The sequence below is a fragment of the Sylvia atricapilla genome, chromosome 3, assembly GCF_009819655.1.
Source record: "Sylvia atricapilla isolate bSylAtr1 chromosome 3, bSylAtr1.pri, whole genome shotgun sequence".
Classification (NCBI taxonomy): domain Eukaryota; kingdom Metazoa; phylum Chordata; class Aves; order Passeriformes; family Sylviidae; genus Sylvia; species Sylvia atricapilla.
Genome location: NC_089142.1, coordinates 55,012,409 through 55,029,994, shown reverse-complemented (window position 1 = coordinate 55,029,994; position 17,586 = coordinate 55,012,409). Strand labels below are relative to the sequence as shown.

The following is a 17,586-nucleotide window of genomic DNA, read 5'->3' as shown; positions in this document are numbered from 1 at the left end:
CCCTGGAAACCCTTCAGAGTTAATTTTTTTTTTTTAATTACTGTTAAAGAGCAAGAGTATTACTTTTGTCTTCACTACCCAGCATAAAAACTCCCACTTGAAGGACAATAAAGGAATTATGGGTTTACATTTCCCTGCATATAATGAGAATTACTTGCAAAGTCTTCCCTAAAAAATGAGCAGACATAAAAGAAGTGTTTAACTATAACAATTTTTAAATTCATCAAACCCCAAACTTTCTTTTGATGGCTTAAATTGGCTAACAATGTCTCTAGTTTTTGTATGCATAGTTACAATTTTATTCTAATTAATGCTTTTAAGCAGTATCAACAGCAAGCACAATAAAAAAAAATTGTCAAACACCATGTGTTCAGACTTAAAACCAAGTCACCATGGAAACTGGAGAGCTGTAACATTGGCAGAAGACAGATGTGAAACACCGTGTTTCCCAACATTGGAAAGGATTTTCCTACAAATTATTAAGATATTGGAGATTGGCCAAGAACTCATTTAATATTTCTAAATTGAAAGCACTTCAAAGTCTATTGAAAATGTGGCAATCCTGTCACAATCATTCTTTACTTCATATTTCACCAAAGGATGTTTAATGCCAAAAAAAAAAATTGAATCACCCAACAACCACTCTAATATTACTGTTAAGCTGTGTGGTGTTTCTTGGATCTCAGAAGTCCCATCTAAGCTCAGTCCAGCACTGTCATAGGAGCAAGTAATTTCAGCAAGGACCACTTTTCCCTACTGAAAAATAAAGAAAAAATTACAAGGTGCATAAAGCAAAATAATAGAAAAAACAAGGCTCAAATGCAATGGTTTGCTGAGGGCCAAAAAAAGATTAAAGACTGAACGTGGCACTCAGGCCTCAGGTTCAGACAACAGCATCCTTCAATGCAGTGCTTGAGAACTGACTGATACCCATAAAAATACCCACACTGAAGTCAGCTGAAGTCAATAACCATGGTCCAAATCACAAGATTTGGGTAATTAAATACATATTTTGCCATTTCCACGGAAAAAGAATATAGATATTAATTACAATTTTTTAAAAGTACTAATCTATACAAATGTTTGGGCACCTTTAACTTCTTTAGAAGGAAAACCATGAGTATGAAAACAACCATACAGGAATACAATCTTCCAGACAACTTTCTAAGAGAAGTTTGTTCCCACATCTTCATCTATGTGGAGGGAAAAAAAGAAACCAAGGAACAAAACCAGACAAATCTACAGTTGTTTCCAAAATCCTGACATAGCACACCAGTCTCTCCCTGCCTGAGCACAAAGTCAGTAGCTATGGGTTATTAAAATGAAATGCTGAAAACCTTTCAGGACTCATATAGAATATCTTGACATCAAATAGATCTTTTTTCTATAGTTAGACTCTCTGCTGACTGCAGTAATGGCAGATATTAACTGGCAACAGAAATACCCCCCTGGGCAGAGAGTGTCTCATTTATTTATGATAATGGGAGTTTATGATTCATAAAAGCTTAACCCAGCAACCAACAGATGACTGAAATTAAATTTATAGAATCACAGAGCAGATGTTCCTGAAAACTATGCTAAGGCACATGGAAAATAAGGTGATAGGTGACGGCTAATGTGGCTTCACTAAGGGCCAATTGTGTCTGACAAACTTGGTGGCCTTCTAAAATGGGATTACAGCAGTGGTGGAGGAGGGAATAGGAACTAAAATTGTCTACATGGACTTGTGCAAAGCATTTGGCATGCTCTGCATGATATCCTGCTCTCTTCACTGCAGACATGGATTTGATAGAGGGACCATTCAGTGGACATGGAATGGGCTGGATGGTCACACTCATGATCTATGTGCCAGTGGGGAGCATGGAGGAGTGGCCTTCCTCAGGGTCAGCATAGGGACCAGCACTGTGTGACATTTTGTCAGTGACACGTGCAGCAGGATCGAGGCGCCCTCAGCAAGTCTGCCAATGACACCAAGCTGGAGGGAAGGGACACCCTCCAGAGGGGCCTGGGCAAGCTTGAGAGGTGGGACTGTGCCAAGGCCAGGTGTGGGGTCCTGCATGACAATCCCAGTACCAGAAGGGCAGAGAATGGTCTGAGAGCAGCACTGAAGAGAAAGACTCTGGGGTGTCAGTGGGTAAGAAGCCCAGTGTGCCCCAGCCCTCCCAGCTGGGCTGCAGATAACACAAAGCTGAGCAGTGCAGTTGATGGAACAGGTGAATGGGATACCATCCAGAGGGACCTGGACAAGCTTGAGAAGTCAGACCACAAGAACTTCAAGAAGTTCAACAAGTGCAGGGTGCTACACCTGGGTAAAAGCAATCCTTGAGGTGAGTGCAGACTGGGAGAAGGACTCACTAAGAACAGCCCTGCGGAGGACTTGGGGGTGCTGGTAGATGAAAAGCTGGGCACAGGCTGTCAATGTGCACTCGCAGCCCACTGCATCCTGGGCTGTATTAAAAGCAGCATGACCAGCAGAGCAATGGAAGTGAATGTGCCCCTCTACAGTGCCCTTGTGAGATTCCAGCTGGAGTGCTGCATCCAGCTCTGGGGCCCTCAGCATAAGGGGAATTCTTAAGACTTCCTGAAGCAGGTCCAGAGGAGGGCCACAAAGATAAGCAGAGAAGTGAAGATGGATGGATAGAGTTGGGGCTATTCAACCTGAATAAGAGAAAGCCCTGCAAAGACCTTACAGCACCTTCCAGTACCTGAATGGGTCTATGAAAAAACTGGAAAGGGACTTGTTACAAAAGCATGTAGCGATAGGACAAGGAGAAATGGCTTTAAACTGAAAAAAAAGGTTTGTTTATTTTAGATATTAGGAAGAAATTTATTGTAAGAGTGGCAAGACATTTGAAAGATTGCTCAGAGAATCTGTTCATCCCTGCAAGTGTCCAAGGCCAGATTAGATGGGCTTTGAGAAACCTGGTCTAGTGAAGGTGTCCCTGCCCATGACAGAGGAGTTGAAACTGGCTGATCTTTAAGGATCTCTTCAGACCCAAACCATTCCATGGTAGGATAAGGCTAGGAGACTTGAAGAGGTTTTCAGCTCAATCTTTTGCCCAAAGTTGGCAGTTGTTTAGCTTTTGGGATGAACCTTAAAAAAAAAAATAAAAGAGACTGGACAGCCCTAAAGAAAAAAGGGGGAAAAAAACCTACAAACTATAAACATATTAAGTTTATTTCACAGCATTTTTTTACAACTTCAAAATTTATTATCTTTATGCACTCTAAAATGCTTGAGTTACACTTCAGATGAGACAAACACATCTCCAGTGTGTCAGTCTGGACATTATCTGGATGTTTTTTGTCATTTTGTTATACTTAGGAATTCTCAAGCTGCAAAAATGCCTAAGAATTTTTCTAACAAAAGTGTCCATTTAAATGAGTTTTCCAGTTCTGACAAAAAGTCTGAAGCTGTTGAAAAGAAACATTCTCTTATGCTATTACTTTTATTTCTCTCAACGTTTCAGCTGTTAGACTGGCATGGAAAAATTTATTTTAATGGAATGAATGAATCAGACCAAAATGCAATGCCTGAGTTCCTGGCCAGTGGGGATAAAAAACCTCAAACACAAGCAAAGGTTATGCTGCTCTTGGGCAGCAGCATACTGCTCACTCATACAGCAGCCTGGAGAGACTACAGACAGACAGTTCACCAGGCTTTGAGGGACAGAAGTTTGAGCTCAGAAAACTGGCAAGACAGTAAATGTAAGAGGTGTGCTTTAGGTGCTTAGGGAAGCACTATGGGTTAGTAAATACCTGTGGGCCTGTCCCACCATTTGCAGAATCCTCCCTGTGCAGCAGCAACAGCTGCTCTGTAATAGGGTAAGACTGACTCATGAACGTTGAGATTGTGCTCACAAACTGCACAGACATCTGCAGGTGGCAGGCACTTGTGAAGGAAGAGGAGGATGCAGGCCAGTCTGAGCTTTCCAGAAAAATAAGAAGAATGATTCAAGTACTCCCTAATCAGCAGAAATGCATTCATGAGTTTTTAGAAAATTTCAGCCTAAGCTCACTTGAAAGCAGTTGTTTGTGGTTTTTTTTAATCTACAAAAATAAAGGAAGCAATAGCACATACAGCTAGGATAAATACAGGCAAATGAGATTTACCTACATCTGGACACTTTAATAGCTTCACATTAATATAAAACTACAAACACTAAGCAGATAAGTCTACTCATTTATTACATTTGGATATCATCAATGCTTTGCAAATATGTTGGCTTTTGGGAAAGAACAAACTTGCATTTCCATCTCCAGTCTCCACTTTCTAACAGGTTTAGGTTAAACACATTCTTCTTTTACTCAATCCAGTATCACCTGCAAAATCTAGAAAGTTTTTCAAGTTCTCACTGAATATCCTGCATTAGCCCAGTGTTTGCAATCATCAAAAAAATAGTGCATGGCCATAAACATTTAGAATTTTTTAATTATTTCTGTATAGATGATACATTTCACTCTGACACTTTAATCAGCACAGGAGGAAACTTTTGCCAGTTCTCAATGAATGGCATTTGGAAAATAAGAACTTAATTCAGAAGAATAAGTAACTGCAAACACTAACTTGTTTGTGTTAGACACTAACGATCTCTAAGTGTGACTGTGTATCTCTAATAATTTTGTTGTATTAGAGCCTAAAAAGCTCAGGACAACAACATTAGGTTTTGAATAGCATATCACTATTTCCCACTACTAGTATCTAATTTCTAAGTCTGAAAAGTGCCGAGCTGTTTTCACCATGCAACTGCAGTGGCTTTTATGGTTTAACCTCTTCAGAAGACAACAAAGTAATGAAACAAGCTACTAACCACAACCTTTATTTAAGGGGACATTCCATTAGAAAAGTTGCCCAAAAAGCTTCTGCATGGAAACTGCTATAGGTCTTTACATGAATTTTCATATTTTTCTTATAACATTGACATGCTTAGAAACATAATTTACCACCTGCTAAGTCAGAAAGTATGACCAAGCTGTAGTCACTATGATGTGGGTGGATGCTCATTTGAAACAGTAATGAGATTACAAAGATATCAGTAAATTTGGATAGGTACCTTGACCCTTATGCTTCAACGTATTGAAAGAGGACTACTTGTGCATAGTGAAGTCTGCTGCAGTTCCACTAAAGCTTCCTTCCAAGAACATCACAATTCCTTCACCTTGATAATGATTTTAGCCTCATAATGATTACTCCAGGCAGTTTGGAAGGTCTTATTTTCTCATCTCTGTGGGGAGGATAATTATAATACAGCAGCGTGGCTAAAACTGGAAAGTGACCTACCTGCTAACAATGGCTTTTGGCTGCTGGGGCTTCTGAACAAGGGCCAAAAAATGCCTCCCAGCAGTACTTGGAGACAAACTTTCAACCCACGATAGCTCAAATTCAGAGAAAGGCAAGTTTTTACACTTCCTCTGTCCTTTTTGGCTCTTGAACTCTTTTTAGTTTTTCCAGCCATATTTTCGTATTCTAACCTGGTTTTGTCTTCCCTGGTGCTCCCCTTACAGCAAACAGCTAAAACCACACGAGGGAAGAAGACAAGACAGCCATTGACACCACAAAAAAAAAAATTTTTGAGAGATTAAACGCTGAGGACCGTCAAAAGAGTAAAATAAACCAAGAGTTACGAATTTCTCCCAGGGGAAAGTCGCTGTCTTTGTGCAAGTGCTACTCTCCTGCCCGAGGCTGACTCCCGAAGCGGAGCCGTCCCGTAGCACTGCTGCCCCGGGCATCCCGAGGAGCCCGTGCTGCCGAAGGTAGTCACCCTCTTTCAACACCGCCGAGGGGCTTCTAAGGTCCCGCCATGGGCTCGTCTACCATCTCCCGAAGCTTGGAGATGGGCGAAACATCTGCGCCAGCCGCACCGCTCCCGCCGGCAAGGTAACACCCAGATCCGCCCGCCCCAGATCCGATCCGCAGCAGCCCGGCCCTTACCAGGGAGAGCACTTTGTAGGTGTTGGGATCCTTGCTCTTGCCGCCCGGAGGCTTTTCCGGCTCCTCGGCCACCTCCATGGCCGGCAGCATGGGCACGGCCGCAGCCTGCAGCCCGCCATCAGCCGCCCCTACCCCGTCCAGGTGCTCCTCGTGGCCCTTTCCCGCCTGCCGCCCGTTCCCCTGCATGATCCCCGCGGCTCTGCCCTCCGCCCGCCCGGACACGGCTATTAATATCCCGGCGGCCCGGTCCCGCCCCGCCCCGCCCGGAGCGCGGACACCGGCAGCCCGCTCCGCCGCCGGCAGCGGGGAGGAGGGAGCGGGATGTTCCCCTCCTTCCCTGCCTGATCGTCACCCCGCCTCGGCCGCCCCCCGCTTCCCGGTGCCGCCGGCAGGTGAGGGCGGGCTGGGCCGTCCCTCGGGGCGGGCTGGGCAGGGCACGGAGGCGGTGCGGGGCCCGAGGGCACCGCGCTGCTCCGAAATAGCCTCCGGGCCGTGTTTACGAGGGAGCGCGGAGAAAGTTTCCGCTGCCCGATCCCCGGGCGGAGGCGGTGGCGCGGCTTTCCCCGAAGCCGGCGGCGGTGGCACAGGTGTGCGCGGAGGCGGGGGTCCGCTCCCGGTCCCGGTCCCACTCCCGGTGCTGCCAGAGGCACGCAGCCAGCCCCCGGTGCGCTTTGCACCCAGAGCGCTGCCGGCTGCTGGTCTCCTTCGCAAGGTGCTTCCCTCCGCCCCTGGCTGCAGTTCGTCGCCCCTTCCCGAGGAGGTTTTCCCCTCCCGCCATAAGTGCCTCGGGGGTGCCCACGGGAGCCCCCCACGCGGGGCATCGGGGCAGCCGAGTGCCCGCACACCGGGACGCAGCGCAGCAGGCGGGTTCATCGCCCGCCCACGGCACACTGCGACTCCTTTGGGGTGATTGATCTGTTCAGCCAGCAGAAGGGACTGAGAGGAAACCTCATCCCAGTTCACAATTTCCTCATGAGAGGAAGAGGAGAGGCAGACGCTGGTCTCTTCGCTCTGGTGGCCAGTGACAGAACTCAGGGAAATGGCCTGAGTTGTTTCAGGGGAGGTTTAGGTGTCTTTCCCGGATATCAGGAAATGATTCTTCACACAGAGGGTGGTTGGGCACTGGAACAGGCGCCCCAGGGACGTTGTCACAGCACCAAGGCTGATAGAGCTCAAGGAGCACTTGGGCAATGGCCTCGGGCATACGGTGTGACTGTTGGGGATGGTCCTGTGCCAAGTCAGGAGTTGGACTTGATAATCCTTGTGGATCCCTTTAAACTCAGCATATTCTCTGATTCTGTGACTTTGGGGTCACTGCCCCAAGCCAGGCCCTGTTCAGATGGCTGGTGTTTTGGGGTGAAATCCATGTTTGGTGCCCTTCAGGGGCCTTTTATTTGGCCTGGTGCCATTCAGCTCCAAGGTGTCACTTCCCACTCTTTCCCACTAAATTCAGCCCTTCTTGTTTGGCAAGAGACAAGTGTTTGTACACATCCTGTATGTACACTGTGCGTGGGGAAAGGCAGTTCACCCCATGTGTGTAGGTACAGTCCTGACTGCAGGGCTGGCTCCAGATGTGGGTCATTCCTCCTTTCTGTAATAGATCAGGGTGTTGAGTAGCATCAAGGCTTACAAAGTATGCCTAAGCTTTAAATTACTAAAAGTATCACATTCTCCATAATTTGTTTTTACACTATATAGAGTTTTATATGCTGGCATTAGGCTTAGTCTTTCAGTTCTAATGGGATGGTGGGTTTGATTTCCCAGGACTTCAGGATCTATGTCAGATTTAACTGTCAATGCATTCAGAAAGGAGTGGCCCTTGCATAGCTTCTGACAAAAAACCCATATTTTCTAAAAAATAGCTACAGTGAAATGAAAATTTCCTTTGGAAGTGATCTTGATCCCTGTTGAAATGTTGTTGCTCTGCTTGCCGTTTCAGCTGAGTTGCAAGAACTAGCTGTCAGTACAGCTTCCCATTAAAAATAATTGCAAAGATGCAGCATGTACATTACTACTGGTCTGTAGTGCTGCTGCTGCAGCTCACAGCATGCTGAGGGTCACTGCAGGGCTGCTTCCACGAGCCTGGAGCCTGTTGCCATCTAATGATGTGTCACAGGTGCAGTCTTGAAAATTTATACGCTAATGTTTCACTTGGTTGCAAATGCAAGAGAAAGGCTGTGAGAACTAAGCCCTTGAGTCTACATTAAAAATCTCCTTTATTTCATTAATGTGGCATTTCGAACAGCTGTCCAGCTGGGCAGATGACTTTTTATATGTTCAAGGATTTTGGCATGTGAAAGCTGCAAATTGAATGCTGGTTGCTCAATAATTTAAAAACTCTCATAAAAACTGACAGAGTCAAATTGTTTTGATTTTGGGTTTTTTTCAGTGAATGTGGCTTTAATAATTAGCACAAGTGGCAGTAGGACACTCACTTTTTTTTCTTTTTTTTTCATAAAAATGAAAAGATACTGCTATCATGTACTTAAGTTTTCATTTCCTTGTTTTTGTATGTAGAAAGACTTTTTTATTAATTTTAAGCATAACTCAAATAGAAATCTTTCTTGTCCTAAGTGTCACCCATTCAAAAATTTGAATAGCATATATTGTATAATGATGATTCAATGACAATCATATATAGCTGCATCGCAGACAAAAAGGTATCTTTTTTTTTTCCTATAGAAAGAAAGGATATTCTGCAGCTAGAGCTAACTTCTGAGGTGTTCATTCATTAACCATTAACTATTCATTAATACTCTTCTGTGTACAAATACTCATGAAACAGCATCAATTTTATAATTTCTTTTAGTGATGATACAAATAGTTAAGGTACTTCAGGCTAGGCATGGAAAATAATTAACCAGCATGGAAAATAATTAACCTAACAGTGACAAGTAAGCTCATTTTCAGCTGACAGGGTGTCAAAGCGCTCTAGACAAGAGAGTCTGGAAAACCAAAAAGGACTAAATTTGGATGCTGAAATGTGTCTGAAATCAAATGTATCTGAATAAATCTGTTGAATACGAGGGAAGAGGTAAACAGTCCCAATACAAAACCTTCAAAAATCCACATCTGCTTGGTCTCTTTGGGATGAAGTTAAATAGCAGTCAATACCATTTCAACAAATCTGTGACAAAAGACATCATTCTGCAACAAATTAATTGCAGAGATTACTGAGGTTGCAAATCCAAACCTCAAAAATTGGCTGCAGGCATTTCAACAGATGCTGAGAAAGCTTTTGAGAAAGGAAGGCCTGTTGCCAGCACAGCTGCCAGCTCCAGCAGTAACTGACTCAAGCTACCCAACCAAATGTCAGAGGAGAATAGCAGTAACATCAGCTTCATGTTTGCAGGCCTTATCTCTGAAAGGAGTCGTCAGAGATTATCAGTTTTAATTTGCTGTTCAGCTTTTAGTGCCTGCAGAAAAAATAAACAAACATAAATTATGTCATAGGAGAAAAAGGTAAACGCAGGAATTTTTTCATACTGCTGCATGTCACAGCTTGTAATGTTTTCTCCTTGCACTTTTTTTCACCTCAACAAAATCTCTACCAAACCTCTGTTTTTGGAAAGACCTGAGCAAATACCAAGTGCTCTCATTTGGTCCCTGTGTGTGAGGTGGCTGTGACCCACTTAGGAGCTGTGGTTAGTGACAGGGTCTGTAAATTGCACCATGTTGCATGATTGGACTATGCACTTGCACCAACCAGAGCTGGGAGGCCCTTGCTGCTCCCACAGCAGGGGGACAGTCCGAGCTTCCAGGCATAGGAGCACCATCTTGTGAGGTTGCCATTGATAATCAGCTCCAGGCTGGCTGAGTCTTGATCCTTACATTGCAATAGAAACCAGAGGTTGGCGGCTATGGCAAGGATTTCCTGTTGCATTGCCTCTGATCCACAGCAAAATTCCTGTAACCATGAAAAAGACCAGGAGCCCTAGGAAAGTCTGAAGCTGCTTGTTAAAGACAATTGCTGCTCAGTGTAACACTGGACTCTACCTTATAGGAGCTAACTGAAGCTGTTCCTCAGCTCCTGCTATAAGCACTGCTCTGGGGTTGTTGTATGAGTGTTGCATTGTAAACTAGTCTAGAAATCATTGAAAAATTAGTAATTACGGTAGTTTCTGAAATATCCTTATGGGTAGTTTTATTCAGCAAGCAAAATATGTCTAAAAGTTTACAAAAACGTGAGTCCTTAATGAAAGGAACAAATGAAACTGGAGGTACATCTCAGAACTGTTTTATTATGTCTGGAAGTAATGCATAAGATGAAGTCAGAAATCCCATGGCATTTATGGGCATATCAAACTGTGTGGACTGAACAGATTGCATCAAGGCATGGTACATAACCGAGCAAAGATCCAAGACACAAGGGCAAGGTAGAGTTTCAAGGCACACATTGCAAGTCTCAGATTCTGATATTAGCATCAAGATGCCTCTTTGTCAGGAAAAATTAGTCCTTTATAACTACTTGCTTCAAAATCTGTACATTTTTCTCCCCAATACACCCCTTTTGATAAATACAGAAAGAAAATTGGAAAGAAATGATTACCCATTTTTGGTAGTTTTGCTGGTCTCCAAAAAAAGAAATTATAGATAATAAACTGATAATCTAATTATTCCTGTATAATTTTAAAAGTGGCATAATTCTTCCTCCTTCCAGTCTTATTAAATTTCCAATCCTTTGTGCCAAAATAACTGTTAACAGTTGTTAGATTGCTAACACTAGAAGAAAAATATGAAAAGTCCTTCAGCAATAGAAAATAATTGCTTGACATATATATTTATGCTTTATATAGCTCTCTAAGCTATAGAAAAATGCATCTATTTAATTTTATAAAAAATCCCTATACTTCTTTAAACCATAAAATCCTGATGTTATGACAACATATTGACAGGATTTGTTGGGAAGCAGACTATATGGTGTTTGAATGCTACCCAAGACATTAATTATTTTCTTGTCAGTGTAATCTCTCTAGCAAACAGCATTTCCATACCTAATCTGCCAGCCATATATAACATATCTAAGGGGTCTGCACAATCAAGCCTATTATCAGGAAGAATTCGTTGGTACCTATGGTGGAAAAATTGTAGGATGTTCACAAAAAAAAACAAAACAAAAAAAAAAATAAAGAGGGAGAAAGGGGAATACAGTATTATAATAAACACCCCAGTGGTCTGAAAGGTTAATAGAGTGGTGCTTGTAGTACTATTAAAAGCAGTGCTTATTAATCTGGGAGGAGTCGAGAGCAAAGCAATAGTGTAGGTACTGCAATATCCACTGCAGCTAGAGGGTGATTTAAAGAAGATAAAATGTTCTTTCGCTAGTTAAATGTTGTCTTATGATATTGATTTTTGACATCTTGAAGTAAATAAGATTCAAAAGAAACCAGGATGGGAAGAAAAAAGAGTTTTAACATAGATGGTCAGTTGGGAGCAGAGATTTGAAAAATATGCATAAGGAATTTAGCAATGGGCATCTGGCAGCTCCATACAAATTTATATTCTAAATCATATAACAGTTTTGAAATCCACTTTTATTTCATCCCTACAAGTACAACAACTGCTCTATTTAGTTAGGATGGACACTGGTCAAAGACCTGCAGCTGAGAAGATTTTTGAGCCAGAGGGAAGGTCTCCTGCTAAATACTGCTTAAGATGATTTTTTCACCATATCTAACCACTTTTTGAACACATGTATATTTTAGGATCTACCCCATCCTGTAGTACAAAATTTTGCATTCTAACTTGGTGAAGAAATACCTCCTTAAATATTAGTTTATTGTTGTCACCATGTAAAATATGTATGTTTATGTAATTTGAAGAAGTTCTATGTCCTGTGTAGTAGCTTTACCATTCAGATGCTGCATGACTCTTTCTCAACAGCTTACAAGGATTGGCATTCACTACCTTTTTACTGGAAACAAGTGCATGGAATGCCAAGTTTGTATTTCACTCCTGGAACAAAACCTATTTCATATGAACCTACTAAAATGCCATCAAAACAAGATTCTGGAAGAAATCTTCACCTCTAAAAAATACCTGGAATTATGCTTTAACTCAGGCTGCCCTGAATTAGCATTGAAAACAAATTTGTGATTTCCGCAATGCAAGTTGTTTCTTCCGGTGTTTCAACAAACCACAGATGGTCCAGGAACTTGTTGCACATTTGAGGAAACATCTGGTATTTTAAAATACCAGATATATTACTTTATATTTTATTATATTAGTATTACTCAGTACGCAAAATTAAAATACTACATGCAGGGATAATAAGAGAAAAAATGGGTTCTTTAAAAAAAAAGAAGGTGTAAGATGGGAATTTAACATTATTAACATCAATATTAACATTATTAACATTAATGTTACACTTGGCAAGTATAATGTTAAGGCCAACTGGAAAACTCAAGAGAAAAAACTCGAAGATCTCAAAGAAGGAGGGAGGAGTGGATGGTCAGAGGAGAGTTCTTGGATAGAAAGAAAGGGGGAAATTTTATCTTTGTTTTTTAGTGGTGTAGATGCTATTTCTCATCCATCTGAATTTTAGTGCCTTGTGTGCAAGCATTTTAAGTTTAACAGATGATCCAATTCAATAGAACAAAATGTCTAATGAAAAAATTTTGTTACTTTGGTCAAATTTCCTCTCCATAAAAAGGAGATCCATAAGGCTTCCAAGTAATTTGAATAGTTGTGGTATTTCTGTTCTTCAGAACTCTGACAGCAATAAATATTCCATGTTTATGAAGATTTGACCATCACCAGCCTTTACTGGACAGCTGGTTTTGCAATCCTGAGAGGTCTCTGCGCAAACACTTTTGAAAGCTCAAACACTGTTTAAGAAAAACATCTGTACATAAATTTTAAATAAAACATGAATTTTAGAGCTAATAATCACTGAGAAAGCTGACTAGAATCATGTTTTCTCAGGGAGACTAACTTTTCTGATAGATTTATCTAACATTCAAGTCTTACATGTTGTTAACTGTCAGAAATAAATGCTGTCCTTGGACTTCCAAGCAAGTCTGTGCCTGAGCTGCTCACTGGCACACACACCTTGCTCACCCATTCTGCTTCTGTGCTTCTTCTGACTTGATGCAAATGCAGAAAGATACACCAAGTAGATGAACACAGTCTTGTGATAGGAAATGTTCACACTCCCATCTCCAGACAGTGTGAGTGGGTGTGACCAGCACCTGAGCTCCCAGTACTCCCTCAAACCTGGACACTTCAATTCTGCTTTGTCACCCAGCTAACCTGCACTGCTTCCTCTTGGAATCTCATGACAAAAAGATACCCAGGGAAATTTTGGGAGAAGATTTTACTATTATTCTTTTGGGCTCCATTATTTGCCCCTCCTATGTTTACAAAAGCAGATTATAGAAATGTTTATAAAAATACAAAAGGATGACAAATTGTTTCTGGCAAAGTTGCTCCAGAGTCATAAAACAAAACCATTTTGTGGGACATGTCCCAGGCAAGAAGCCCACCAAGGGCAACAATGCATGCTTAAGTAAATGTTTTTGGAGAATCTGCATGAAGTTTCTAGCAGGGTGCCTATGGCTGAATCTCTGCTACTCTATGGCTTGGGCCTATTGTGCCTGACCCAGGCATCATTAAAGACTGCCTAGAGATTCACTGGAGCTAGGTGTCAGGAAGTACAGCTATTTCCAACTGTGGAGAATACCAGGAATGCATTCTTCCAGGTTTGATACTAGGTCTATGGAACATAGCCCAGACGCGATCTTCAGAAGCCAAGAAGTTTGCAAGGGGTAACCAATTCCTTAATATGAAGCAAAAATGTGCTTTAACTGAGAGTCAGAAGTCATTGCCCATATTCTTATTGCCATTGAAACTCAACCCATTGCTCTGCTTTCAGAACAGAATTTGAGTCTGTTTTTAAGAGTCACAATATTGCTGGTGGACAAAGATGTCTTGGTTTGGAAAAGACAGGTCTCTGCCAGGGAAAGCTGGAGCTTCCCTTGGAATGTAGAATGTATATCCCCTCCCTCCAAATTATTATAAATTTGCAATTAAGGGCCTTCAGGCAAAGATTTGGAAATAGGAATAACTGTTCTTTACTAGGAATATTAAAACATTAAAATGTAGTAAAGCAAACAAACAAGGAAAAAAATCGTAGAAACCATGAGCCAGAAATACAACCTGACATCAGGTTAGTCAGGGTTGGAAGCAGTCTAAATAAGTCCTCCTGGAGTAACAGATGTGGTTCTGTTGGAGTAGAGATGATCCTGGTAGAAGGGTCCAGTGGTGGCAGGATAGGTCCAGTCTTTCTTCTGGGAATCCAGTGGAAAACAGGCTACCCTACTGTGCTGAATTTCAGCTTTTATCTATATAGGAATGCTTGGCTCCTCCCACTGGGTAGAACATCTCACAATGTATGTTATCAGTTATGTGGTGAGCCTTAATGAAGACAGTGGTGAGCCATTAATAGAAGAAGCTATCTCCCTGGAGGGAGAATGGGTCCTGGAAGAGATAAGGAGCATTGCTCCACCTGGTTTTTAACAGCTCGCCCATTAACAGAAGACACCCGCCCACTCCCCCGGTGAAGTTAAAAGAAAAACACACCTCTTCTGGATTCAACATATTGGGAGTAGAATACATGCTTTTGGTTGTGTATTGCAAGACAAAAGAGAACTGAAGTCTTCAGGTGAGGCTGACAGACCCCATCTAGGGAACCTGTGCTAAACCAGTCCTGAAAGGAGACAGTCAATACTGACTCCTCAATAAGTATAAAGGAATACTAAAAATATAAACTTTCGAGTCTCTGCTATTCTCCTTTCTTACCTTCCTATAAGAAGAGAAGTGGAAAGTAATACTCCTGTTCAGGAGGCAGAACAACAAAAAACAGGTCATTAATAAAGAAAGCAACCAATCCTCTGATGACAGCACTAGCTATTTCAGGCAACAATAAAACTCCAAAATCACTTATGTCAAGTGTGTTAAACAACTTTTTTTGCAGATGTTTTCATTAAACTAAATCAGTAACTCCCTTATGTGGACATGCCACACCCAGATTATCTTGTGATGTCATAGAAAGGTTTGCTCGTCCCATATTTGCTTCCCTTGGTAAAACTTCTTTGTCCCCAGTTTCTCAGTAGTCTATCTCTTATGAGAGAGCAAATCTTGGCTAAGCATTGCTCACTGTAGAATATGCATGGTATGTAATGCAGACATAGTGTTGCCTTCTTATATGAGTTCTTCCTGCTAGGATTTAGAAGCTGGAAAAAGGGAAAAATATCTCAAAAGGCAGATGTATGAAATTCACCTGACAAATAAATCTTCCAGAGCAAACCTTAAAAGCCAATTTTTACATTAAGTTTTCTCTTCATGTTTAGTAAGAAGATATGAAGAAAAAAACCAAACTGATTTCATCATCAGCTTTTGTAGGGTTTGTTAAGACTGTCAGTGTTTAAAAACTGCTATGTTCAACTAAACTATGTATTTGACTTTAGGGAGGTTGGATTGACTCAGCCAGGATGTTAGTTGTCTCTAAAAGTCATTTTATCCTCACCCCAGAAAAACATGGTGTGTTTTTAGTTAATTTTTTTTTTCCTGGGCTACCTTTTTCATGGAAAGTTCCAAAAACTCTACATACCAGATATGTTAAAAACATAGTTTACAAGTTGTTGGTAAATCAGTTGGTCTCTGAAAAATTGTTTGTCTTTGGAATGTATCTTTCTGTAACTCTTTCAGGATGTTAACTAATGGTGGGGTTGTTGAACTTTGTTACCCTGAAAGTTACTCTTATCTTCTGAACTGCAGAATAATTTGCAGAGGAGGCACACAAACAGTGGTGACTGCTGGCATTTTGAACATGGCATAACATGTGTGCTGAGGCATTTCTCTCTTAGTTATCTCATTAGAAATGTTTTGTGTTGATAATCACAGTAGTGTTCACTGACAGCAAGTTGGTTGATAGCGATACCTGTAAAATACAGTTAGAGCTGCTCAAAAAAGAGCTAAATGAGAATTTATATTTTGAACTTCAAAGCTGGTTTTAATTTAGCCTATTTAAAAAGAGGTCAAGAGTATATTTTTCACTGCTCTCCATGGAGAAGAGGGATAGGGCAACCAGTTCCTTAAGATGAAGTAACCATGTGCTTTAATTGAGAGAAGTCATTGCCCAAATTCTTCTGGTTTAGCAATCCACCATGCCCTATGGGCTTTCAGATCATGTAAAAAGAATTATGAAACAAGAAAAAATGTGGGCATAGCTCCATGATATTCCTGGCATTCTTAGAGAGCAATGGAAGTCTAAGATGATTCAGGAGTTGCAGATTAACTTTTCCACAGATACAACACAGACAATTTCTCCATGTAGACAGTAAGTCATAGTTTTGTTGCCTGATACCTCACAGAGACATTTCCTCTGGCTTTTCTTACAGCCCTCTTTATTAGTACAGTATATAGTACAAGAGCTCCACACCTCTCCCTTTCCATGTCTCTCAGGAGGAAATCCAACTCAAAACCTGGGATCCATCAGGAGACCGACCTATCAGGAGGCTGACTCACACAGGACCAACACCTGGGGCTCCCACTGTGACCTGGTCTCTTATCACAACCACCAGTTTCAAAAAAGAACTAATCAGGTGGCACCAGGTAATAAGGTGAGAATCCCAAACACTGACGGTCAGGTCAGCCTGAGCAGGGCTGTTGTCCTTGTACTCCAGCCAACCTGTACTTTGTTTACAAAAGCCTACATGTTAGCAAGTATTTTTATTTTTCAGATTCTCTGCCAATTATTGGAAGATAGTTATTTATGGAATGAATTTTGAGGAAGCAAGGAAGATATTACTGTACTTTCTTTTATATGTCTGCTTAAAGTCTCAAAATACATGACATACATCAATCTTTTTACAAGTTTTATATGAGGAACAGAGACAAGTAAGCATTTATTGTAGCCTGCGAACTACATAAATACTGAATCCTTGTGTGGTTTACAAGAAAATAATTTGGAGCAACATTTTTAATGTTAAAAGCTACAAGGCAGTAAATCTGCTCATTCTTCCCCTTAGTGGTATAAAAATCCAAAGCCCCATCCTAGCAGTTTACCTCATGCATTAGCCCAAGCATATAAAAAGTTTTCTCTCTGGTCTTTTTTCTTATGCATTGTGTATCTCCTGGATAAACGAAAGGTGGACAAAAAGGTAGAATATTTTTTCAGCTATCTGGAACTCTGCAAATGATAAAACAAGCAGGTCAAGCATCTTAGGATAAGAGTTAGCTAGTGTTCTGACACTAATGAAATAATGATACTGCTGAATAGTGATGAACTGCTGCATCTTGCATCCAAAATAACAAAAGTTGTAGGGACCAAGCTATTATGATAGTCACCTTATTGTCACCCAGTCATCATATCTCACATCTAGGAAATTTAATAAGTATAATTGCCTTTGGGGTTTTGCAGTTTTTCTTGGCCTTCTGTCTGCTCTCAGTAAATATAAATAGAAATTACCTGCAAGGCAGCTTCTCTGACATGAAAGTTTCTGAGCAGACCACATCTTCCATCATGTGCCTGTTTTCCTTTTAGCCAGGCTGCCTTGCCCAGTCTCTGTATATGTTCCAACAAAAATTCATATATCTTTTTCTTATGAGGAGTTGGAATAGGATTTTGGCAAAGCAAGCAAGGACAACAGCAT

General features: G+C 41.3%; 1 protein-coding gene across 1 annotated transcript in view; it reads right to left on the bottom strand.

Annotated features, from left to right (window-relative positions):
• The window catches only part of ENPP1 (ectonucleotide pyrophosphatase/phosphodiesterase 1), a 52,762-nt gene extending 46,643 nt beyond the window's left edge, over nt 1-6,119 (bottom strand). Inside the window, exon 1 of the mRNA XM_066315394.1 lies at nt 5,933-6,119. Coding sequence (XP_066171491.1) covers nt 5,933-6,118 — 186 coding nt within the window. The 5' untranslated portion in view covers nt 6,119. The remainder of the gene's footprint in view (nt 1-5,932) is intronic.
• Nucleotides 6,120-17,586: the final 11,467 nt, after the last annotated feature.